General features: G+C 44.8%; 1 protein-coding gene across 1 annotated transcript in view; it reads left to right on the top strand.

The window, feature by feature from the left end:
- The window catches only part of neto1l (neuropilin (NRP) and tolloid (TLL)-like 1, like), a 1,080,460-nt gene that overhangs the window by 1,028,577 nt on the left and 26,659 nt on the right, over nucleotides 1–25,224 (top strand). Inside the window, exon 8 of the mRNA XM_041190027.1 lies at nucleotides 19,298–19,411. Within this exon, the coding sequence (XP_041045961.1) occupies nucleotides 19,298–19,411 (114 nt within the window). The remainder of the gene's footprint in view (nucleotides 1–19,297; nucleotides 19,412–25,224) is intronic.

Below are 25,224 nucleotides of genomic sequence, written 5' to 3'. Positions count from 1 at the left end.
TTTGGAGGAAGTGAGAGGAGTTAAAGGAGAAAGTGTTCAGTGTGAAAAACAGACCCTGCTTCTCTTTCCCCAACTATGTGATGAAAATCCAACCACTACTGTTACCTGAGAGAGGCAGCAGGAGCTTGGGGACTGTAGTGATTGTAGATATAACCTTTTCTACTGCCTTTAGGGTCACATGATTGCACTGACGAATGAGCCTTAAGCGTGGGTTATTCTAGAGGTGGAGCTTTCAAGTCGTGGACCAAGTTCAAGCATGTCGATTCTAAAAGAGCTCCATAATAAAGTTATCCATCTCAAGTAAGAAACCTGCCTGGTACATCAAGTTCATTACAGAGACTGAAGTTGAGGGTCAGATGAATGAAGTGTCCTAAAGGTCAGTTAAAATGTTACGTGTTTGGCTGGACAGAACATTGGAAGCATAGGCTGATGTCAAGAGAAGGGTGAAAGAGTGTTGGGAGCCAGTACAAATTCAGGAGGAGGGTGGAAGTGACCATCAAAAGGCAATATTATAGTTAAAAGGAGGGTGGAGAGAGTACTAAGCTCAGGAGAAAGTAGTATCAGGAGAGTGTTGAAGTCTGCAAGGGGGTGGGAGAGGGGACAGTCCTAAAGTTGGCAGTCACATTGAAGAAGGCAACAGAAAAAAGAGCATTGAAGCCAGAAGGGAAAACAACATACGTTACCTGTTTCAAGTAAGAAACCTGTCTGGTACATCAAGCTCATTACATATGGCGACGAGGATGAGATAGCTCCGACACTGCTCCTCGCCTCATGAATGTGAGTACACCAGTTCTTAAGGAAAGAAAGAAAAGCACACTCACCAGTCATGCCACTCTTTGGCAGAATCAACCCTTATGACACATCCATGGAAGACTGGAGCCAGGACATAGAGCGCCTAGGTTTTTATTTCATGGCGAATGAAATAAATGCGGTGAAGAAGCAGATAGCAATTCTATTAAGTGTCTGTGGTAACAAGATGTAAAACCTCATCCACAGTCTGATGGCCCTGAACGCATCCAATTCTAAATCTTTTAAAGAATTGGTAGACCTTGTGAAGACGCACTTTCAGCCGAAACCATTGGCAATAATGCAGAGGTTTAAATTTAACTCCAGATTAAGGACCTGGGAGAGTCCATTGCAACTTATATAGCAAAGTTGAGGCAGTTGACTGAGCACTGTGACTTCAGAGACACACTCAATAACATGGTGAGGGGCCCATTAGTTTGTGGCGTTCGCAACAACGTCATTCAGTGCCGTTTACTTGCGGAAGTTAATATCAATTTGAGGCGCGTCATGGAAATAGCACTAGCCATGGAAAGTGCTGCGGGGGACTCCCAGGCTTTACAGAGTGTGCAACATTGTGCCATTCTTCAGTTGGGGTGGGACCCTACCGCCAGGCCTGGCATGAAAGCCAGAGAGACAGCAGCAAAGCGGGAGACAGGCTCAGCTGCTTGAGAAACAAAAAGGCCTAGTGGAAGCATTTCAGCAGTGACTCTGGAGTTAATTTGTTACAGTTATGGAGGGTACTATGTACTGGAAAGCTGCAGATTCAAGGAAGCAGAATGTCACTACTGCCACAAAAAAAGTGCACGTAATAAAGCAATGCAGGGCGAAATCGAGACAGCCCATCAGACAGCACCCCAAGATGATTAATGTGAATAATATAACAGAACCAGAAGCTACCGATACTGATATCTATTCCCTATACAATGTCAAAGCAGTAAAATCTGAACCAATCACCGTTATCCTTCAAGTGAATGGGAAGCCTCTAGTCATGGGGGTAGATACGGGAGGCTTGACCACAGTGGTGGGAGAACACACATTTTAATACCTAAATGAAGGAATCCTGCCACTGAAACTGGAGCAAACCACGGCTCAACTGAAGACATATATTGGAGTCAATGCAGGTAAAGGGCTTCACCACAATACCTGTGTCCTATAGACAACAGACAGCCCAGCTTCCAGTGATCATAGTGACAGATGAAGCACCTAGTCTTCTGGGCCGAGACTGGTTATAAAAAATTAAGCTCAACTGATCAGAAATATTTCAAGTGAGAACAGGAGGAGTTCCTGAGCTGTTAAGGAAATACGGCAGCATATTTTGTGATGAATTGAGAAAGATTAAAGGCTTACAAGCAAAAAATATGTAGATTTGGAGGTGATGCCCTGGCTCTTTAAGGCCGGCCTGTGCTAAAGGAGAAGCTGGATGCAGAATTGTGCTACTTAGAGAAGTTAGGCATCATCCAGCCAGTCCAATTTTCTGAATGGGGAGCACCCATAGTCGTTGTGATGAAACCTAATCAAACTACTCACATCTGTGGGGACTTCAAATTGAGTGTGAACAAGGCAGCCACACTAGATTAATATCCTATCCTGAGGATAGAAAACTTGTACAAAGCTAGCTGGAGGGAAATCCTACACCAAACTGGACATGAGCCATGCATACCAACAGCTAGAGCTGGGCAGTGCGTCTTAAGGGTATGTAACCATCAAGGGCCTGTACCAATATACACACCTACACTTTGGAGTATGATCTGCATGTGCAATCTTCCAAAGGACCATGGAAAGTCTATTGCAAGGACTTCCCCAAGTCATAGTGTACTTAGATAACATCCTCATCACAGGATCAATGGAAGCCAAACATTTGGCCAACCTAGAAGAGGCTTTAAGAAGATTTTTGGAAGCTGGTACACAATTGAAGAAAGAGAAGTGTACTTTCCAAGTGACTGAAGTCACTTACTTGGGTCACTGAGAGGATGCCAAGGGGTTGCATCCAATAGAGGACAAAGACAGGGCAGTCAAAGTGGTGCCCTCTCCTACCGTGTCACTGAATTCAAGTCTTTTTTGGACATGATTAAACATTATAGTCACTTCTTGCCAAACTTATCAATGGTGTTAACACCTTTACATTTATTATTCAAAAATAAATATCATTGGTCATGGAATTCACAACAACAAGAAGCCTCTATGAAAGTCAAGAAGCTATTACATTCATCATGTCTACTAATATATTATGACCCATCAAAAGAATTAATATTCACATGTGATGCATGGCCTTACGATGTGGGAGCGATGTTATCATGCAGAACGGAAGCTGGTTCCACCAGTACCTGCATGGATGACATTTCACCATTGTGACGGACCATAAACAACTAATGGGTTTATTCAGTGAGGATAAAGCCATTCCGCCAATAGCCTCAGCAAGAATTCAATGTTGGGCTTTGATTTTATCAGCGTATGAGTACATATTTACGCACCATCCTGGTGTGTATATTGCAAATGCAGACCTACTCAGTCATCTCCCATTACCAGATAACATTGTACATGCTCCAGTGCCACAAGAAGTTGTACTTGTGCTGAATTTCTTGGACTCTTCGCCGGCCTGTGTGAAGAAAGTAAGGAATTGAACAAACTGGCATCCAATTTTGTCAGAAGTCCAAGACCAGGTATTGCAAGGATTATCGAATGCACTGGTGTCTGAAGAGATAAGACCCTTCCATGCCATAAAACAGAGTTAAGTTGTCAAGATGGAATCTTGTTGTGGGGATCAAGCGTCGTTGCCCCTTCACAAGGAAGAGAACCACTCTTGATTAAACTTCACAGTGCGCACCCAGGCATATCAAAGATGAAGATGCTTGTGCGAAATTATGTCTGGTGGCCAATCATAGACAGTGACATTGAAAGCATGGTCAAGCACTATCTCCAGTATCAGTAACAACAATAGTTGTCCATTTCAGCTCCACTGCATCCATTGGAGTGACCTGGTTGACCCTGGGTTAAACTACATACAGATTATGCAGATCCATTTTTGGGTACCATTTTTTTATTGATCATTGGTGCTCATTCTAAGTGGACGAATGTGTATGAAGTCAGATCACCAACATCGTGTGCAACTTTTGAAAAGCCACGCCAATCTTTTAGTTTACATGGCCGACCAGAAGTCATTGTTTCAGTTAATGGTACTGTCTTCACCAGTGCAGAATTTCAGAGGTTCATGAGTGTAAATGGAATTAAGAGTATTAAAACAACACAATATCATCCCTCATCAAATAGGTTAGCTGAAAGAGGAGTGAAAACTTTCAAATCAGGAACAAAGAGGTTATCCGAATGTACTCTAGAAACTCGACTTTCATGTTTTCTTCACAATTATCCCAAGGCTTCTCGTGCAACTATGGGTTCAACACCATCTGAATTACTGATAAAATGCCGCCTTCGTACAAGGGTAAGTCTGGTGTTTCCAAAATTAGAAGGGAAGGTAGAGAAGAATCAGAATCATCAAAAATTAAATCATGATATTCATAGCAAAGCTTAATGATTTACTGTGGGAGATCCCGTTTTTGTGCGGAATTTTGGGAATGGACCTAGTTGGGTTCTTGTACAATTGACTCTGAAAATGGACCCTTATCATTCCAAGTGGAAGTGGAAGGCCGGATTGTTTGAAAGCACGTGGATCATCCAAGGAATAGAGAGACATTCCAACAACCAGCTATTCCACCTGTAACTGATGTCGAACCTTAAATCCCTGAGGTGGCAGATCGACCTAGAATAGGCATACCTGATGTCTCGGTTGAATTGCCTAATCCTGAACTGCCACTTTCTAAGGATATCCCTGATGCTGCAGTTCCTGATCATATTGATCCAGTGGGAGAATCTTAAGTGATAGAGCTATGCCGCTTGAGCCAAATTTGAAAACCACCTCAGAGACTTAATCTTTAATCACATGACCTGTGTACATACGTATATGTTGTGGATCAAAATGTTCTTTGTTAAAGGAAATGTTAAAAAAAATCTGAAGTGGGAGGAAATGTAGTGATTGAAGGCATAACCTTTCCTACTGCCTTTAGGGGTCATGTGATTGTATTGACGAATGAACCCTAAGCACGGGTAATTTGAGGGATGGAGCTTTCGCATCATGGACTTGGTTTAAGCATGTAGTTTCTAAAAGAGCTCTGTAATAAACTTACCTGTTTCAAGTAAGAAATCTGTCTTCAGTCCATTGCATGGACTGAAGTTGAGGGTCAGATGAGTAAAGTGTACTACAGGTCAATTAAAATGTTACATGTTTGGCTGCACAGAACATTGGAAGCATAGGTTGATGTCGGGAGTAGGGAGACAGTCCAAATTCAGGAGGAGGGTGGAAGAGAGCAGCAAAAGACAATACTATAGTTAAAAGGAGAGTGGAGAGAGAGAGTACAAAACTCAGGAGAAAGTAGTTATCAGGAGAGTGTTAAAGTCTGCAGTGGGGTGGGAGAGGGAGGACAGTACTAAAGTCAGCAGTCACATTACAGAAGGCAACAGAAAAAAAGAGTATTGAAGTCAGAAGGGAAAGAAGCATATGGTAGTATTAAACTCAGCTTAATGCCTTTGTTTACTTTTAGCTGACCTTATAGAATTAACTGATTGCTTGTTCTGGTAAACTGACTTTATTTGTTTGCAAACTGTGAAAGATAAACATATATGAGCCTGAATATAACATCAGGTGTTACCCTCTCCTATACAACTCCACTTTCACAGAGCATGTGCTGAATTTCAATGAAAGCGACTCACTAGTAGCAGTACGCAGACCAGGTGAGATGTGGGATGGGGGGATGGGGGGGTGGGGTGGGGTGCAGCAGCCAGCCTCGAACCTGATTGTGAGAGAAAAAGGCTTTGCCATTGCTCTTTAAGTTAACCAAAGCATTAGTATCCCACCATTAGGTTTCTCAACCAATCACAGAGTGCGGGTGTGATGAAAACCTGTTCCTGTCAATGAAAGGTTTTCTAGTTAAAGTGACCCCCACAGGGGTCAGAGTGATTGATCCCTGAGGCTTCAGCAACCAGAGGATGGAAAGCCGGATATGGGAAGAATGTCCCCACTGACCCCACCACTGCTCCTGATTCTTTAACTCTTCCCTGGAGATTGTGCTACTGGCTGTGAGGTCCTACAGTGAAGCATTGTTACCAGTGAACAGGTGGAAAGACCAACTTCTCAAACCAAGCAAACATGGAAGCAAGTGGCTGATGAAGTGAGCAACAGAATTGTGATCCCTCGTACGAGAGCCACAAAGGTTTCGATGACTTCATGAGGGCAGGAAAGTTGAGTGGCATTCCACTTTCAGGCGCTCATCCTTATGTTCTGACTTTCCCAACATTTTCCTGCACAGACCAACAGACCTTGCAGCTCCACTCATTCTTCCTGCTCCAAGCATTTCCTCACATTCCCATCTGAGCAGCCAATGCTCACACTCACCCTCTCATTATTGCCACCTGATTCCTCACAATCACCCTCCACAAATGTTGTCTTTCCCCCCTCTCCACATTTCCATTTATCACACTCAAAACTCTGCTTTCTCTCCTTGCAGGAGAAGAGAGCGCACAACTCCAGTGAGAGGCAAAAAACCGGAGGATGGCCTTTCAGTAATAGTCACCCTGACCATGGATGAGGAGACATGCAAGGTGGCGGCTCTGGCTACTAATAATAGAGAGAAGGGGGTCTCCCAGATAACTGATGATCGAATTAGAAATCACACTGCCACTTGGCACATAACAATCACTGATGCTGCTTTGCTGTTGCCACAAATTGAAATGTGAACATTTGCACTGTGGTGACGTTTTAGCATTCCAGCATGTCAGTTCTAATTCATTTCTTTCATCTACCACTGGTCTGTCAAGTGTGACACAGAAGCTGAAGCAGGAAGATGAGCAGTCTGCCAGAGGAGGCTGCTTACTCTGAGGAAGAATCATCATGTGACTCATTCACACCCTCCATCAGCTCAGATGCCATCAGTGGGGACTCCATAGGAGATAGAGGTTAAAGGTTATCACATAGTGAGATATGCATCCCTTGTGAGCAGGAATATGTATTATAGACAGGGACAGCAGAGGAGACTCCCCCACTGAAGGAGACAGGAGACTCCAAACTTTTAGATAAAAGCAAAATGCTGCAGATGCTGGAAATCTGAAACAAAAACCAACATTGCTGGAAAAAGTCAGCAGGCCCGACAGCATCTGTGGAAAGGAAGACAGAGTTAACATTTCGAGTCCATATGACTCTTCATCAGAACTAAAGAGGAATAAGAAATGTGGTTAAATATAAGCTGTTTAAGGGGGGGTGGGACAGCTGGAGCTGGATAGAGGGCCAGAGATAGGTGGAGGCAAAGGAGAGATTGGCAAAGATGTCATAAACAAAAGGACAAAGGGGTATTGACGGTAGCGAAATTAGCTAAAGGATGTGCTAATGGTGACATTAAGGGTAGAAAGCAGGATGAGCAAGTGACGGATGGCCCTAATGGGTTGGGAGGAAGGAATCAAAATAGGCTAAAGGTGGAGATAAAACAATGGATGGAAATAAATTTTTTAAATAATAATAGAAATAGGTGGGAAAAGAAAAACATATCTTAAAAAAAATAATTATAAGAAAAAAGGGGGATCAAAAAGGGGGTGAGGATGGAAGAGAGAGTTCATGATCTGAAGTTGTTGAACTCAATGTTGAGCCCAGAAGGTTGCAAAGTGACTAATCAGAAGATGAGGTGCTGTTCCCCCAGTTTGCGTTGAGCTTCACTGGAACAATGCAGTAGGCCAAGGATGGACATGTGGGCATGAGAGCAGGGCGGGGTGTTGAAATGGCAAGCAACAGGAATGTCTGGGTCATGCTTGCGGACAGACCGAAGGTGCTCTGCAAAGCAGTCACCCAGTCTGCGTTTGGTCTCTCCAGTGTAGAGGAGGCCGCATTTGGAGCAGCGAATGCAGTAGACTAAATTGAAGGAATTGCAAGTGAAGTTCTGCTTCCGTGGAAGGAGGTTGAGGTGTAGGGGGTGATGGAGGAGTGGACCAGGGTGTCCTGAAGAGAATGGTCCCAATGGAATGCCGACATTGGGGGTGAATGGAAGATGTGTTTGGTGGTGGCATCATGCTAGAGTTGGCAGAAATGCCGGAGGATGATCCTTTGAATGTGGAGGCTGGTGGGGTGATAAGTGGGGACAAGGGGGATCCTATCATGGTTCTGGGAGGGAGAGGAAGGTGTGAGGGCAGATGCGCGGGAGATGGGCCAGACACGGTTGAGGGCCCTATCAACTACCGTGGGTGGAAAACCTTAGTTAAGGAAGAAGAGGGACATGTCAGAAGAACTGTTTTGGAAAGTGGCATCATCGGAACAGATGCGATGGAGGCAAAGGAACTGAGAGATTGGGATGGAGTCCTTACAGGTAGCAGGGTGTGAGGAGCTGTAGTCGAGGTAGCTGTGGGAGTCAATGGGTTTGTAATAAATATTGATGGATAGTCTATCACCAGAAATTGAGACAGAAAGATGAAGGAAGGGAAACTCCAAACTCTTTTCAGTGGGATGCAAATGCTGAGCCTCCAGGGTCAACCATGAAAAGGACAATTCTGGAGTAGCAATACAGGATGTATGAGGTTCCTTCAAACATTTCCAGAGATATTGTGAACCCTTGGAGAGAGATTGGAGGAATCCATCTCAAACATGAATGCTTTGGTGTCTCAGACATTATGTGCTGATGTCCACCTCTGATGTCCACCTCCATGGAAAGTGTGGACATCTGCATGGAGCATCAGATGCAGCAGGCAATCAACTGTATGTTGTCCCAGACTAATGTCCGGCACGTTCATTCTGCCACTTTAAACAGAATGGAAGAAAACCTCAACTTAGCCATTCAGTGTCTCACTGTTGTGCAGCAAAGCGTTCTCCAGATCTCGATAAGCCAGGAGAGCGAAAATGAATAAAGGGAACATGGAAGATGGGACTCTATTTAAGGTGTTCTCACTTCTCATCCTTTGCCCCTCACCCTGTCCCTCAGTCAGAGCCCTACACTTTGCCCCTTGACCTGATGACCAAATCTGCCCCTGCGCAGGTGCTGGTGGGACGGTGTTTGGCAGGGCTGTCATGGCTTCCAAAACCGAAAGGACGTTCATCATCGGCATCTGATCTCTAAGAGCGGGGGTTTGAGTAGCCTACCTCTCACTCTGCTGAGACCACAGAGGTTGCACCACTTAGGGGTAATCGGAAGCACTTGCCTGAGTATAAAAATGCAACTGTGTTAATTTATTGTGAAATATAAATGAATCATGTACTTTATTTCAAGTTTCCATTATCCATTCATCTCCTTTATTGCCTGCTGTCTTTTAAATGGATATTAGTCATAAGGAGAATGAAATGACCAGGAGAGAAGACAAGTAAATTGTGTGAATGAGATGGAGAGATCTCGAACTGTATGAATGGTTTCTGTTTGGCCAGGGTAGTGTATTTGTTGTGCCTTATGGCTCAGGTTATCTGAACCATGCCTGGATGAATCCATCATGGGCTTTTCTGGCAGCTAGATGTGTGGCCCTATCAGGTCCCTCCTCTTCCTCCTCTTCTGAAGCTTTGCCGACGCGTAAAATTATGCAGGATGATGTCATGCAGAACTCCCGACTTCTCTGCACCCCATTTAAATTTTCAGGTAGGCGGGAGCTCAGCAAAATCAGCTGTACGCCTGCCGACCTGTCATTGGCCAATTGAGGCCATTGACCCAGTCATTAAACTAATTAATGGACCTGCCGGTCCAACCTTAAGGTTGGCGGGCAGGCCATGAGTCCTGACGGGCATTAGAAAAAGCATGAAGCCTCATCCATGGACCGGTTTTAATTTTTTACGTTTTTATTAATTTTTTTAGCAAGCGCTTCAAAAGGCCCAGCTCTCCCTCCTCTCCCCACGCACACAGGCAGCACCCAGCGCTGTTGCTCGCGATCCTTGCAGGAGGCCCGCCTGCGTGAAATCACGGAGCGGAGCCGATCGTGGGCGGTGGTTGGCTTCCCGACCACCCCAGCCGAGCCCGGCTAACAAGCGAAAAACTCTGTCCCAAGAATTTATCCACCTCTGCCTTAAAAATATTCAAAAATATTCCACTGCCTTTTCAGGAAGAGAGTTCCAAAGAATCAAAGAGAAAAAAATTCACCTTATCGCTGTTTTAAATGGGTGACCCCTTATTTTTAAACTGTGATTCTCAGGTTCTCCCATAAAAGGAAACATCCTCTCCACATTCATTCTGTTAAGGCCCCTCAGAATCTTATATGTTTCAATCAAGTCACCTCTTATTCTTCTAAACTCCAGCAGACACAAGCCTACCCTGTCCAGCCCTTCCTCATAAAATAACCCGCCCATTCCAGGTATTAACCTGGCAAACCTTTTCCTCCTTCTCCTCCTGCTGCTGCCGGTCTTGCAGCTTTCTTTGTTCCTCATCAGAGATGTATGGTATAGCTTCTGCTATGGTAAAGGCTGCCAGCTAGGAAATTCAGATCAAAATGAACAAAATCCAAGGTGAGAGAAATTATTTCCAAGAATTTGGAATCACCTGTAAAGCACTGAAAGCACGCTCTCAAAACAGGTCCTGTGAGCAGTAACCTTTCACATTTGCAGGACAGCAACTATGTAGTTTCACTGTTTAAAGGCTCCATAGCCTGTCTGTTTCTTTGATTAATGGCTCCGTGCCCTGCTCTCACTCTGGTGTCTCTGATTAGTCCCACTCAGCTTGGGAAACCCATGCTCTGGTTCTGCAGATTTTCCTGAATGCCCTGCAAATGCATCCCTGTAAAACTGTGAAGTGAATTAGGTCACGTCAGTTTTCCAATCTGCGGACTTTTTCGGGGGTCTAACCCTTCTCATGCATCTGAGCCCACCCCCACCATCCCCTCTTAGCAGGTAAAAGTCTGCCTCATGGTTTTACCCACAACTGCCCCATGAGATTAGCCAAAAATTTCGCATAACGATCCATTAGTTGAACTCACAAGCTTGTATTCTATCCACGTGCTGAATTATATTTACAAACACCACTTGGTTTAGCATGGATTTTTTTTTCTTGTTAAATGCCAGAAGTAGGTAAAACCAAAATATCTCTTTACATTCCTCTACCTTGGCAAAAGGCAATCTTTTGATATTTTATTAAATAATACTGGAGTGGAAAACTGGAGTGTATTAAACATTTAACACCTGCAGAAGGAATATGTATGCTCTATACAGTACATTGCATTTGACCTTCTAGGTATGAAATACACTCCATACCACAGATAGGTTTTTGTGCTTAATAAGAAGCAGGTTCACATTATGCCAAATTAAGAATGATGCCACAAAATGACTTGCCACTTATTACAGTTACCATGTGCATACGCCACTCACTAATCTAGATTTTCCTTCTATTATATCATACATCAGTTATAAGAAGGCAGGTGCTTGGGTGGTTTGTGAGCACACAACCCATTTATATTTTGGATCTGGGCGATGGTGGTCTGTGTCACAGGCCAGAATTTTGACATCAGTATGCGGTGACGGGCCCGACATGCTGATGTGTAAAATGATGCGCGGTGACGTCGAGCGTGTGTCCCAACAACACCACGCGCCATCGCGATATTTCGGTGGGCGGGTGCGCTAAGTGCAAAGATGCGCACCCACCAATAATTAACAAGCCACTTATTGCCCTTGAGGTATTAACTCGCCGAGATTTTTCCAGACTTCATGCGATCTGCAGAGCATCGCACGGGCGCAATGGGCAGGCGGCTAGGCCACATTTTTAAAAACCTCATCCACAGGCGGAACAGGAGGGGTGAGTGGGCTTGCAAGTGCTACTTGTTAGCCATTTACTTTTTAAACTTACTGCTACTTGCTTGTGTGTGAACAAGAGAGCTTCAAATCTCTTCAGAGCTGCTTGTACAGGAATGATAGGCTTCAGGTCAGGACTGTGGAGTAAACATCATTCTTGGGGCCTTGCAAATTTCAGGCACCTTCCCTTACCCTGGGAATGGGAGCTGTGCTCTCCACTGGAGGCACTTCCTTTGAGGAGGAAGAGAGGGCCAGAAGGGGGAGGAGACCAGCTTCCAGGGGAGCCACCTGTGGGAGGACAGGCGCAGGCACAAGGGGTGCAGGGCCAACAGGAAGTGCAAGGCAGAAAGGGCCACAGAAGACACCACTATCCTGCTGCCAGGGATTATAGGCGGCAAAGCAGCGGCTCAATATATTTGAGGTGCAGTGCCGAAGGAGGCTCTGTCCCTCAAGGGAGACAGTGACCTTCATTTGTCAGATGATAGGCCCTGAGGTCAGCTCCAACTGTGTGGGTGGACACCCCATGCCAATGGCGTTGAAGGTCATGGCTGCCCTCAACTTCAGTGCCTGTGGTTCTTTCTAGGGGTCGGTGGGTGATCTTTGCGGAGTCTCCCAGTCGGCCATCCACAGTTGTGTCAAGCTGATGACAGATGCTTTGTTCAGGTGTGCATTGACTTTCATTCACTACCCCTGGGATGAGGCCAGCTAGACACAGTGAGCTAGATGCTTCGCGGATATTGCTGGCTTCCCCCGTGTCCAGGGTACAATCGACTGTACACATGTGGCCATCAAGGCGCCAGCAGGTGAGCCCGGTGCCTTCGTCAACAGGAAGGGATTCCACTTCATGAGTGTGCAGATAGTGTGTGACCATAGGATGCTGATTCTGAAAGTCTGTGTAAGGTACCCAGGCAGCTCCCAAGACACATACATCCTCAGACACTCCCAGGTGCCGAGACTCTTCAGTGCTCCAGCCCGGCTAGATGGATGGCTGTTGGATGACAAGGGCTATCCCTTAAAAAATTGGCTCATGACGCCCCTCTGCTATCCAAGAACAGAGGCTGAGCAGTGCTACAATAGGAGTCACCTCTCCACAAGGGCTGTGGTAGAGAGAACCATCAGTCTTCCCAAGGTGCGCTTCCGATGCCTGCATTGCAATACCCCCCAGATCGTGTGTTGCTGATAGTGGTTGCATGTTGCACTCTCCATAGTCTGGCATTGTTAAGGGGGTACACAGTGGAGGAAGAAGATGTAGACGTTGATGCTCTGGCTGCACACGATGAGTCCAGTAGTGAGCCCAAGGGTGAGCATGCACAGGAGAATGCTGAGAGGATAGACGCTGACCCGGACAACCTCCAGGGAGGTAGGGACACCTGGGAGGCTTTGATCCAATGATCCTTCAGCTAGCCCACCACAAATGGACTTCCAACACAAGCCAGGGCTGCAGGCTCCATACTCGATACCTGAGAGCAGCATCTGCCTGGTTAGGAACATTAACTATGTGCCTTGTCAATGACAAACAAGTCACTCATAACATCAGGGGTTCCTGTACACCGGCAGAAGTAATAAAGCACCCTGAGCCATGTTCAGAACTAAAACATTTCATGATTTCATAAAGCAAAACAGAAATGAAAGTTCATTCAGAGGGGTTGAGCTGCACACCGATTAATAAGCAACTAATGCCGGGGCAACTTAAAACCACCAGTGAGAAGCCCGTGATGCCCTACACTTACATTTTCGGGTGCTATGTCTAGGTGCTCCCCCTCTCGCTGGCACCGGCATTGAAGGCAGCCTGCTGACTCTGCTGTCCTGTTGGCCTTGATGACCTTGGCAGTCATCCTCTGGCCCATGGAGCCTGTGCTGGCCTCGCCTGGGAGGGAGCTGCCAGTGCCACAGCTGACATCTCCCTAGTCGCCGCAGCCTCATCGGATCCCACAGTCACTGGCAGAGGGGCGAAGGAGCTGCTGGCCGCATCCGGAGAACCCTGAGAGGAGCCCACAGAGACGACAAGCAGTTTATGCACCAACTTGAGGTTACTTCAGACCTCCCTGCTCACCACTGATGGATGGGCACTAGCTCGGATACTGGGGGCCCAATCCATATCCCACGCTGATACTGACCAGCTGAGGTCAATGGCCATGTGAGGGTTTGCAAGTCCAAGCGCATCCCCTGGAAGCCCTGATTGTTCTCCTGGAGGAGCCTCTCCCTGAGAGTCAACACTCTGTCCCTGGAGGAGGCAGTACACACGGCCATGAGGGTCATTGCATTGCTGATGCTTCGCATGGACTCCTCCATCATGGAGACCATGGCACACATTCCCTCATGTATCTCCGCCAGATCCTCCCGCAGAGGCACATCATCAGCTACTGACTGAGCATGTCCTCATCCCCTGCACCCCTCCAACTGCTGGCGCCATGGGCACTCTCTGCCTCCGCCTGCACCTCAAGCGAGTGTGAAGTGCCCTCACCGCTCTGCCCCAGGACACCAGCCGATGATCTTATCCCCACCAAGATGCGCTGGTGCCTGCCTGGCTGAGATGGTGTGACACTGGTGCGTGTATCTCTTCAGGGCCCTCAGGTGTCACTGACAGTCCCTCTGCCCCCTCGTTACTCCAGTGAGGCTGAAAGGAAGAACAAGGACATTTGATTAGTTGAAGTCGTGACACTGTTAATATACATGCCTGGCCCCCGGATCAGGATACGCTTCTCCTTCCTTTATCAATGGGAAACCCGTGTTGGAGGCTGAAATCAATAAACAGTCAACAGTGGAAGGTTTGCACTGACAGACATTGTGACCTAAGTGCATGGCACTCTTACCTCCTAGTGGCACCCCAACCTCACTGCGGCCGCTTGACCAGGGTGCATGGTGCCTCTCCGGCTCGAGAGCCTCCTGCTCGTACCTGGTGAGAATGAGTAATTGGGCCTGCCCTCCGCCAGTCCGCATCCACTCAGAGTTATCGTGTGCTGTCTTCTCCTGAAAAGGAGAGAGGAGCATTGATTACCCACCCTGTACCTGCATTGCCATTGCATCCCTGCCACCCCAACCTGAGTGAAACCTTGCAGGGCTCAAGTGAATCGTGACCCTGGAGCCGTTATACACTCACACCAAGCAGCCAGGGCCGACCCTGTTGCCCAGAAGCTGCCTCCATCACATTTGCCACCCAAACTATATCACCTCCCAAAGCAAGGAAGCACTACCACGTAGAATGCCAAGAGTAGCAGATGGATGGGTGCACCGCCACCTAGGAGTTCCCTTCCCAGTCAGTCAGCAGCCTGACTTTGACATGTTTTGGCATTCCAGCACAGCGCCTAGGTACAGGTCCTTGAGGTCGCCCCCAGAACAGTACTGTGGGGATAAGTGTACCACGTGCAGTGGATACAGAAGCCAGCTCAGCACCACCCTCTCAGGGTCAGCTAAACATAGGCAATTAATGCTGCCCCACCCAGTGAAGACCACATGCCGTGAATGGATCAATGCAGTAACTACATTCAGAGCTGGGGGAAGGGGGCCGGGGGGGGGCCACTTAATTTCTGTGCTAGGTGACCCATGCCAACACGATACTCAGCCTTCCCGATCGCAAAGGGTCATTAAACTGCTTGCGGCACTGAACCCAGGTGCATCTCACCGCATCGTGTGCGCTGATCCCTTCTGTCACCTCCTCCCAGGTACGTTTCGTCATGTGGGGTGGCTTCCTCCTGCCATCCCTTGGCACGATGATTTCGCACCGTGCTGCCACCTCCTCGAGGCCCTCATCCGAGAATCTAGGGGCACAATGCCCCGCTGACCTGCCCTCCTGCCAGGCCAGCTCTCCGAGAGCGCTCTCAGACATCCTTCTGTGCGCCATCGTTGGCCGCCTTTGTGATTTTTAAACAGGCCGCCGGGTCGCCATTGGAGTCTCGCCGCCACCCGCCCACTCCCGCTGTCCTCGGGGGCCGTGATTCACACTGGGCGGGCCTTAATTGGCCCACCCACGTAAAGCGGCAGTGCAGAGCCGGTTGCAGGCAGCAATGGGCTCCACACCTGCTCCCACACCGCCCGCCCGACATGTTGAAAATTCTCCCCATAGTTGACAACTGATCATGTTAAAATTTTTAAACAGATGCTTGTAATTCAACACAAAGCCTGCTAAATTGTTATCTCATTAATAGGATACACTAGTATGACTGACACTGGAAATAGAAAACTATTGTTGGTGCATTTGGAAGGACATTTTAAAGTTGGGGTGAAAGCACACTGTTGCAACCAATTAAAGATACTAATATTGGACTCCATAGACCTCAATGGAAATCAGTGCAATAAGTGGACAAGTATTCAGTCCCTGAGAGGTGACATCTATGATCTTGGTGAATGGGGACAGGTGAATGGCATAAAAAAATAATTAACTTAAAACAAACGTTTGAACTTTGTTACAAAAACAGAAAATGCTGGAAAAACTCAGCAAGTCTAACAGCATCCGTGGAGAGTCCGAATGACTGTTCTTCAGAGCAATTTGTTGTTGAGAGACAACATTGCATTGAGTAGATGATACTTGGTTCCCTGTTGCATGACCCCAGGACTTAATCATAACTAGATATAAAAAGAATATTCCACAGCAGAGTAAATTTAACCTTGAATATTGATATGAAAATGGTTGGCATGATTGATGCTGGTGTTTAATTGTTTTTGTGACTGCAGTGGTGATATATTCCTATGTTAAACCTTGTTTCCCAGCATGTCAAATGTAGGACAAGATTACTGAGAACTGAAATTAGTTTAGAAGCAGCATGTCTGTCACCCAGCATTGGAACAACCTGAATTAGAGAGTAGCAAAACATAGCTTGCTTCTTAAAACAGTGCTCTAACTTTGTGAATTTTCACTCACTTACATATTTGGAGAATTTAATTGTAAGTTTACAAAGGCAAGCAAGGGATTTTATTTATAGTTGAAGATTTAGTTGTGTCAGAGGTTGCTCAACTATAATGTGATCAGATCACCATCTAGTGGTTACCTTGTTTAATACAAGCATGTGAACAAGGATAATACATTCGCCGAGGAATTAGGTCGCATAGCACCTGCTTATCAGGTGCAATGTGACTACCCAAGGATGCAGAACAGCATCCAAGATGCATATGCATCCTTCTGGCAAAATGTGCACCATCATAGTACAGGACTAGTGTTGGCTAGAGTATCACACAAGTTACGATGTTGTATCAGGGAGGTCACTGAGGCACTTTTTTACCATGAGAAACACTTACATCACCTTCCCTGTGGACAGAGTGAAGCAGTACAAGAGTGTATAAGGTTTATTCGTACATAAAAAAGCTTCCCTAGGTGCAAGGTGCTATTTACTGTGCCTACATTGCCTTGTATGCTCCTCGTCAAAATCCTGAATATTCATCAATTGAAGGGGATTTTAATTCCCTCAATATATACCTGCTTTGCCACCACAGTCAGCACATCATGCAACTTTGTCTCTGCTTTCCTGGCAACAGTCATGACTCTTTCATTGCATGACTCTTTTATTCCAACCAAGCTACCAAGTTAAAAGCTAATTGTTGAGCGACAAGGGTTATCCCCTTCTGACATGGCTCTTGACTCCAGTTAATAACTCAGGCATAGCTATACAACAAATATAAAATGAGAGCCATGCTGTTACAAGGAACATCATCCTGAAAACAAGCAGAATCTTCAAAAAACATATCTGCAGTTCTAGCATAACGATCCTGCTCTTATACTCTAGGTCTCAGCCAGTAAAGGAAAATGTCTCATATGCATTCTAAAGCACCTTATCTACCTGTCCTGCTTCTTTCGGGGATCTGTCAACACGCCCTCCAAGGTCCCTCTTTTCCTCTATGCTGTTCAGGAACTTAGCATCTGTTGCATGTTCCCTGGTGTATTTGTCCTCTGCAAATGCATTCCCTCACATTTCTCTGGATTGAATTTCATTTGTCACTTTTCTGCCCATCTGACCAGTCCATTGATATCTTCCTGCAATCAACAGCTTTCTTCCTCACTATCTGCCACATGGCCAATTTCCATATCATCTACAAACTTCTTAATCATGCCCCCTGCATTTGATTTAATATCATTAACCTAAAGCTTGCTCAAAGAGGTAGGTCTTGGCTGAATTTTAAAGGAGTTGAGTGAGGTGGAGAGGTTTAGGATGAGAATTCCTGAGCTAAGGCATGATCGCCAACAGTGGGGTGAAGGGAGTGAGGGATGGACAAGAGGCCAGAATTAGAGGAATACAGAATGTTTAAATGGGTGAGGGGCTGAAGAAAGTTAAATTGCAAGAATGAGTCAAGTCGGATGCAAAGGTCGCAAACAGCCTGTGGGTGTGGCTAGTGATTGGGTGGAAAGTGGTTACAGAACAAAAATATTACTTACATTTATTAAGAACCTTAACAGCTCTTCAAGGCGTCATAAAATGTTTCACATAAAATTAATTTTGAAGTGCCGTCAGTGTTATATCGTGAAACACAGCAGTTAATTTGTACAAACCAAGAACTCACAACAATAAGTGAGGTGAAAGACCTATCTGTTTTTAGTGATGAGAGAGAAATGTTAGGGGAACATTTGCAGAACTCCCTGGTCTTCTGTGAATAATCTAACAGATCTCTTACATCCATCTGGTGAGTTAACCAGACTGCACATACTCCCCACTTGCCTGGATGAATGCAGCTCCCACAACACTCAAGAAGCTTTACACCATCCAGGAAAAAGCAGCCCTCTCGATTGGCATCACATCCACAAACATTCACTCCCTCCACCACTGACGCACAGTAGCAGCAGTATGTACCATCTACAAGGTGCACTGCAGGAATTCATTGAGGCTCTTTCGACAGCACCTTCCAAACCCAAGACCACTACCATCTAGAAGGACAAGGGCAGCAGATAGATGGGAACACCACCACATGGAATTTCCCCTCCAAGTCACTCACCATCCTGACTTGGAAATGAATCGCCGTTCCCTCACTGTCACTGAGTCAAAATCCTGGAACTCCCTCCCTAACAGCACTGTGGGTGTACGTACACCACATGGACTGCAGCGGTTCAAGAAGGCAGCTCACCATCACCTTCTCAAGGGCAACTAGAGATGGGCGATAAATGCTGGCCCAGCCAGTGAAGCCAAAATCCGGTGAATGAATAAAAAAAAAATGATGCAATGGGCTGGCAATTTATTGTTTCATATTTGTAACACACAAGTTAAATGAATTTGCTCTCTAAAAAGAAATACTGGAATTTAGCGTAGTGTTTTTATGTTTTTAACATGACTTTGCACTTTGATTTGCCAGTATAAAATGGCTTGGGTTTTGGAAATATAGGTGGTAATCTATAACTAATTTTTTGAACTTAAAAAAAATAATTTTGCAGGTTTTCAGATGGTGTTGCAGCATTGCATTATTATTATTATTGGAAAAATGCTTCAGAAACAGGTTTGAGTCCTTTGTTTCCAATGTGGCACTTGAGCTGGTCAGTCTGTCGCTCTTTACATGGAAAGTTATGAATAACTTGTCAACAGGCATGAAAGGAACAGCTCAAAATGGAGAATCCACTCAGTCACAGTGATCAGAATAGAACGTATAAATAAATATTAGCCAAGTTTGGGATCTGGGGAAGGGTTTGGGGAAAAATAAATTTCAGCCCGCAGCTAGAGAGGGGCAGTTGTTGTCTGAAAGTGCCTGCCAGGCAGTTTATATCTCACCCTCCACTACAGGTAGATGCAGTTGAACTTACCTATGTTTCTTTTCCAGCTCCCTGTGAAGGTAGCGCTTTCTTTTGTCACAGCAACATGTGCATCAATAACACATTGGTCTGCAATGGCGTGCAAAACTGCGTGTACCCCTGGGATGAAAATCACTGCAAAGGTAATAGCCTCTTCCATTTTTTTTCTGAAGAAATTGTCCAACTAAAATACTCAGACTTTCTTCCTTTTCAACTTCCCACATCCTCAAGCATGATGTATACTTCTAAACAACTGTGTGATGTAAAAAAGTAATCAGTTTAAATATGTTTATATTCAAGTCATCCACCTTGGATGACATAAGATCCATTTTGGCTCTTGCTGTGCTTATTTCATTGGGAGCACTGTTTCACTTACTGTTAAAATATAAAATGCTGGAGGAGAGATCTCCCTGCTGTTGATCATGGAGGTCTGCTGATCAGCTGACAAGAAAGGGTTGATTGTAGAACAAGGCAGCCAATGAAAGGTCTGAATTTTTTGCACTGACAGACAGTGGCTCTGGATCTATAAAACAAAGTGGCTAAGGTTTGTTGCCTTAATTCGCTGACTGATCAATAGAGACATTTAAATTGAATTGCATCTCCACAGACAGACTGCTGTTATTCTTTGACTGTATAGTATGAATTCTGTCAAGCTCTACTTTGTATTTAATTCTTGTGAATATCCACAGCATCGTCAAGGGTAAACTGGGTTTGAAAGAAAGTAACAAATACTGTTTGACCTGTAAGAGAATAGAGGTTGGATCTTGAAACGATGCTGGAGTCTTCTAAAAAGTGAATGTTTGGATCGCACAAGGCAATTCAGAAAAAGGGCCCATTTAGACTCCATGGAGATTGGAGCAGGAGAGGACACAATTCTCCTGCATTCCCAATTGCTTATTAGCAATGGGATGTTTTGTGTGGGGGGAAGGGTGGAATACTCTTCCTTAGTCCCATCTGAAATCAAAATTGGGCCAGAATTTGACATGGAATTAGGGAAATTTCAGGTGTTGAGGCCTAACACTGCCTTAACTGCCCCATCAATAAATTTCTTCCCTTTCTGTTTCTTCCAGGACCAACTGTGCTTCCCTGTTTGCTACATAGTGGCTGTGGGTTGGGGGAGGGGGCCAAGATGTAGTGGGTCACACAACATTCTCCCTGTCTGTCTCATGCAACATCACACCCAAAGCTTCCGTACAGAAGCTGGCATAAGGTTCCAGGAAGTGCCTGTAAAGGCTTTGACATGAGAGCAAAATCTGCATGCGAGTGCTGGTGTAGTAATTGTAAGTTAAAACTTTCATGCTGTTATGGGGATCATGTGACTGTACAGATCAATCAGCCCTAAGTGTGGGTAATTTCAGGGGTGGAATTTTTCTAGCCTTGGTCCCGGTGCAAGCATGTAACTTCATCAGGAGCTCTATAAATAAAGTTTACTGTTTCTTACAAGAAACCTGCCCGGTACTTCAAGTTTATTACAATTGGCAAAAAGGGTAAACAGCTTGATTGCTGTAGGTTGCCTCTTGGATGTGAGTATGTTGATTTTTAAGGGAAGTAAGGAAAGTATACTTGCCAGTCATGCCACACTTCAGCAGAATTGACCCATGTGACTCATCCATTGAGGACTGGAGTCAGTACATAGAGTGGCTAGGTTTCTACATTGTGGCAAATGAAAAAATCTTGGAGGCAATTCTTCTAAATGTCTGTGAGAGCAAAACCTATAACCTAATCCATAGTTTGACAGCTCTGAATGTGCCAAATTCTAGATCCTTCACTGAGCTACTAGACCTTGTGAAGGCACATTTCCAGCCAAAACCATTGGTGATCATGCAAACATTCATGTTCAACTCAAGAATAAGGGCCCCAAGTGAGTCAATCACAACATACATCATGAAGTCAAAACGGTTAACGGAGCACTGTGATTTTGGTGATACATTAAATGACATGTTGCAAGATCATTTGGCTTGCAGTGTATACGACGATGCCATTCAATGCCGTTTGCTTGTAGATGTTGATATTGACTTGAAGTGCGCCACAGAGATAGCGCTAGTAATGGAGAGTGGTAAGAAGGACTCTCAAGCTTTGCAGAGTGTGCAACATGGAGTTGTTCATCAGTTAGGACGAGAACCTATTGCTGGGCATGGTGTGAAAACCAGGGAGATAATGGCGAAGCGGGACATGGTCCCTACCATTCAAAAAACAAAAAGAAATGCTGGAAGCAGCTCACCAGTGATCCAGAAATTAAAGTGTTACTGATGTGGGGGAAATCATGTACCAGAAATCTGCAGATTTAAAGAGGCAGAATGCCATTATTGTCACAAAGAAAGGGCATCTGTAAAACAGTGCAGATCGAGATCAAGACAGCCAATCAGACAGCAGGCCAAGTTGAATGAAGTGCACAATATGAATGAACCAGAAGCTGCTGATACTGATATATATTCCCAATAAAATCTTGAGCTCAGTAAAACTGAACCAATCACTGTTACCCTTCAAGTAAATGGAAAACCTGTCGTCATGGACACAAGAGCATCAATGACAGTGGTGGAGAATACATCTTTAAATACCTCAGAGACGGCACCCAGCCATTGAGTTTTAAGCAAACCACAACTCAGATAAAAACATATACTGGAGATGCAATACAGGTGAAAGGCATCACCTCTGTACTTGTATCCTACAGGCAACAGACAGCCCAGCTGCCAGTAATTATTGTAACAGGTGAAAGACCTAGCCTTCTGGGTTGTGATTGGTTGAAAGAGATTAAAGTCAACTGGTTAGAATTTTTTCAAGTCAGAACAGTAGGAATTCCTGAGTTATTAAAAAAAGTATGAGAATGTATTCTGAGATGAGTTGGAAAAAATAAAAGGTCTTCAAGCTAAAATGTACGTGGATTCTAAAGCAACACCCTGGTTTTCTAAGACAAGACCTGTGCTTAACATCCTAAAGGAGACGGTGGATGCAGAATTGTGCCGCTTGAAGGAGTTAGGAATAATCTATCCAGTCCAGGTTTCAGAATGGGCATCACGCATAGTCCATCTGATGAAACCAAGTCAAACCATTCGCATCTATGGAGATTACAAATTAACTGTGAACAAGGCTGCCAAATTAGGCAAATACCCAGCCCCAAGGATTGAAGATCTGTACGCTAAACTTGCCTGAGGAAGATCCTGCACTAAATAGGATATGGGCCATGTGTACCAACAGCTAGGCGTGGACAACACATCAAGAGGGTATGTAACCATAAACATGCACAAGGGCCTGTACCAATATACACGCCTACCTTTTGGCATGTCATCTGCCTGTGTGATTTTTCAAAGAGCCATGGAAAGCCTACTATAAGGACTTCCCCGAGTTATAGTGTACCTGGATAATGTCCTGATCACAGGATCAACAGAAGCAAAACATTTGGCCAACCTAGAAGAAGCTCTGAAGAGATTTTTGGAGGCTGGCATATGTTTGAAAAAAGGGAAGTGCACTTTCCAAGCGACTGAAGTCACATATTTGGGTCATCGAGTGGATGCCCAAGGGTTGCATCCAATAGAGAAGAACATCAGGGAAATCAAGGAAGTACCCTCTCCTACCAATGTCACTGAGCTCAAGTCTTTTTTGGGCATGTAAATAATCCCAGTCGCTTCTTGCCTAATCTACCTACGGTGTTAACTCCTTTACACTTACTATTGAAGAAGAGCCTCAGATGGTCCTGGAAGGCACCACAAGAGGAAGCCTTCATAAAACTCAAGAAGCTCTTACACTCGTCATGTCTACCAGTACACTATGACCCATCAAAAGAATTAATACTCACTTGTGATGCATCTCCCTACGGAGTGGGAGTGGTATTGTCACACAAGACGGAGGACGGATCTGAAAGGCCAAAGAATATGTATCCAGGACCTCCTCTGCAGCTGAAAAGGGTTACTTACAAATTGAAAAATAAGGCTTTCCTGTCATATTTGGAGTAAAGAAGTTCCATCAATATTTGCAATTCACCGTAGTGTCAGATCACAAGCCACTGCTGGGTTTGTTTAGTGCAAATAAAGCAATCCCATCGATAGCCTCTGCTACAATTCAAAGATTGGCTTTTGTTTGTATATGAGAACACTCTTATGCACTGTCCAGGTGTGCAAATAGCAAATGTAGATACCCTCAGTCGCTTTCCTTTGCCAGATAGCATTACACATGCTCCAGTACCTCAAGAAGTTGTACTTGTGCTGAATTTCCTGGGCTCATCTGCAGTCTGTGTGAAGCAGATAAAGAATTGGACAAACCAGGATCCAATTTTAGCAAAAGTCCAAGAACAGGTATTGCAAGGACACTCAAATGCACAGGTCTCTGAAGAATTAAAACCATTCTATGCTCATAATTCTGAACTAAGTTGTCAAGATGGTATCTTGTTATGGGGAGCAAGAGCCATCATCCCTTCACAATGAAGCGAACCACTATTGACAGAGCTTCTGAGTGCATATCCAGGCATTTTGAAAATGAATATGCTTGCAAGAAGTTAAATCTGGTGGCCAGGTGTACACAGTGATAGAGAAAAAATGGTTAAACATTGTCTCCAGTGTCAGGAACAGCAGAAGTTGCCTGTTTCAGCCCCACTGCATCCATGGGAGTGGCCTTGTCGACCCTGGGTTAGAGTACAAATAAACTATGTAGGTCCATTTTTAGGTACCATGAGTTTAGTGATCATCGAAGTACAATAAAAATGGATGGATGTGTATGAAGTGAGATCACCTGCTTCACATGCAACTATTGAAAAGCTGAGCTAATGTTTTACTATTCATGGCCTAGCAGAAGTCATTGTTTCAGATAATGACACTGCTTTCAGTAGTACAGAATTCCAGAGATTCATGAGTCTAAATGGGATTAAACATGCCAAAACAGCACCATATCATCCCTCAATGAGTGGTTTAGCAGACAGAGCAGCACAAACCTTTAAAACAGGCATGAAGAAGCTATCTGAAGGAATGTTAGAAACATGAATTTCAAGGTTTCTTTTCAACTATCACATGACTCCTCACGCAACTACCAGTTCAACACCTTCGGAATTGCTAATGAAATGCCGCCTTCGTACAAGATTGAGCCTAGTATTCTGTAACTTAGAGGCAAAGATGGAGAAGAACCAGAGTAGTCAGAAAGCGAATCATGATGTTCACAGTAAAGATTGGAAACTTACTGTGGGAGAGACAGTTTTTGTGTGAAATTTTGCAACTGGAGCGAGATGGGGTCCTGATACAATCTTCTCTGAAACGGGATCTTTGTCATATCAAGTGGAAGTGGAAAAGAGGATTGTTAGGAAACACATAGATCATCTCAGAAGTCGAGACATTCCAACAACCAGTTAATCCACCTGAAATCAAAGTCGAACCTTTGATCCTTGAGGTGCCAGATCAACATAGAATAGATGTCTCTGTTGAAGTAAATAATTCTGAACTGCCATTGTCTAAGGATGTCACTGATGCTGCAGTTCCTGGTCAAGCCAATCTAATGGAAGAGTCTCAAGTTGTAGAGTCGCTCTACCTGAATCAGAAAACCACTTCAATTTCATGAACTGTATATATTTATATATGATTTGGGTTAGGATATTTTTGCAAATAGAGAGGTAAAACAAAATTATAGGAGGAGGAATGTAGTAATTTCAAGTTAAACCCTTCATACTGTTATAGGGATCATGCAACTGCACAGACGAATCAGCCCTAAGTACGGGTAATCTTAGGGGCGGAGTTTTTTCTAGCCTTGATCTCGGTACAAGCATGTAGCTTCATCAGAAGCTCTGTAAATAAAGTTTACTGCTTCTTACAAGAAACCTGCCCAGTACTCCAAATTTATTATAGCTGGAAATCTGAAAGAGAAATAGAAAATCCTGAAACACTCAGGGCTACAGTTCTAGAGGGTGGTCATTGACCTGAAACATTAACTCTGTTTCTCTCTCCACAGATGCTGTCAGACCTGCTGAGTATTTCCAGCA

Source organism: Carcharodon carcharias, chromosome 6 (genome assembly GCF_017639515.1).
Source record: "Carcharodon carcharias isolate sCarCar2 chromosome 6, sCarCar2.pri, whole genome shotgun sequence".
Classification (NCBI taxonomy): domain Eukaryota; kingdom Metazoa; phylum Chordata; class Chondrichthyes; order Lamniformes; family Lamnidae; genus Carcharodon; species Carcharodon carcharias.
This window is presented reverse-complemented; position numbering and strand designations above follow the sequence as displayed.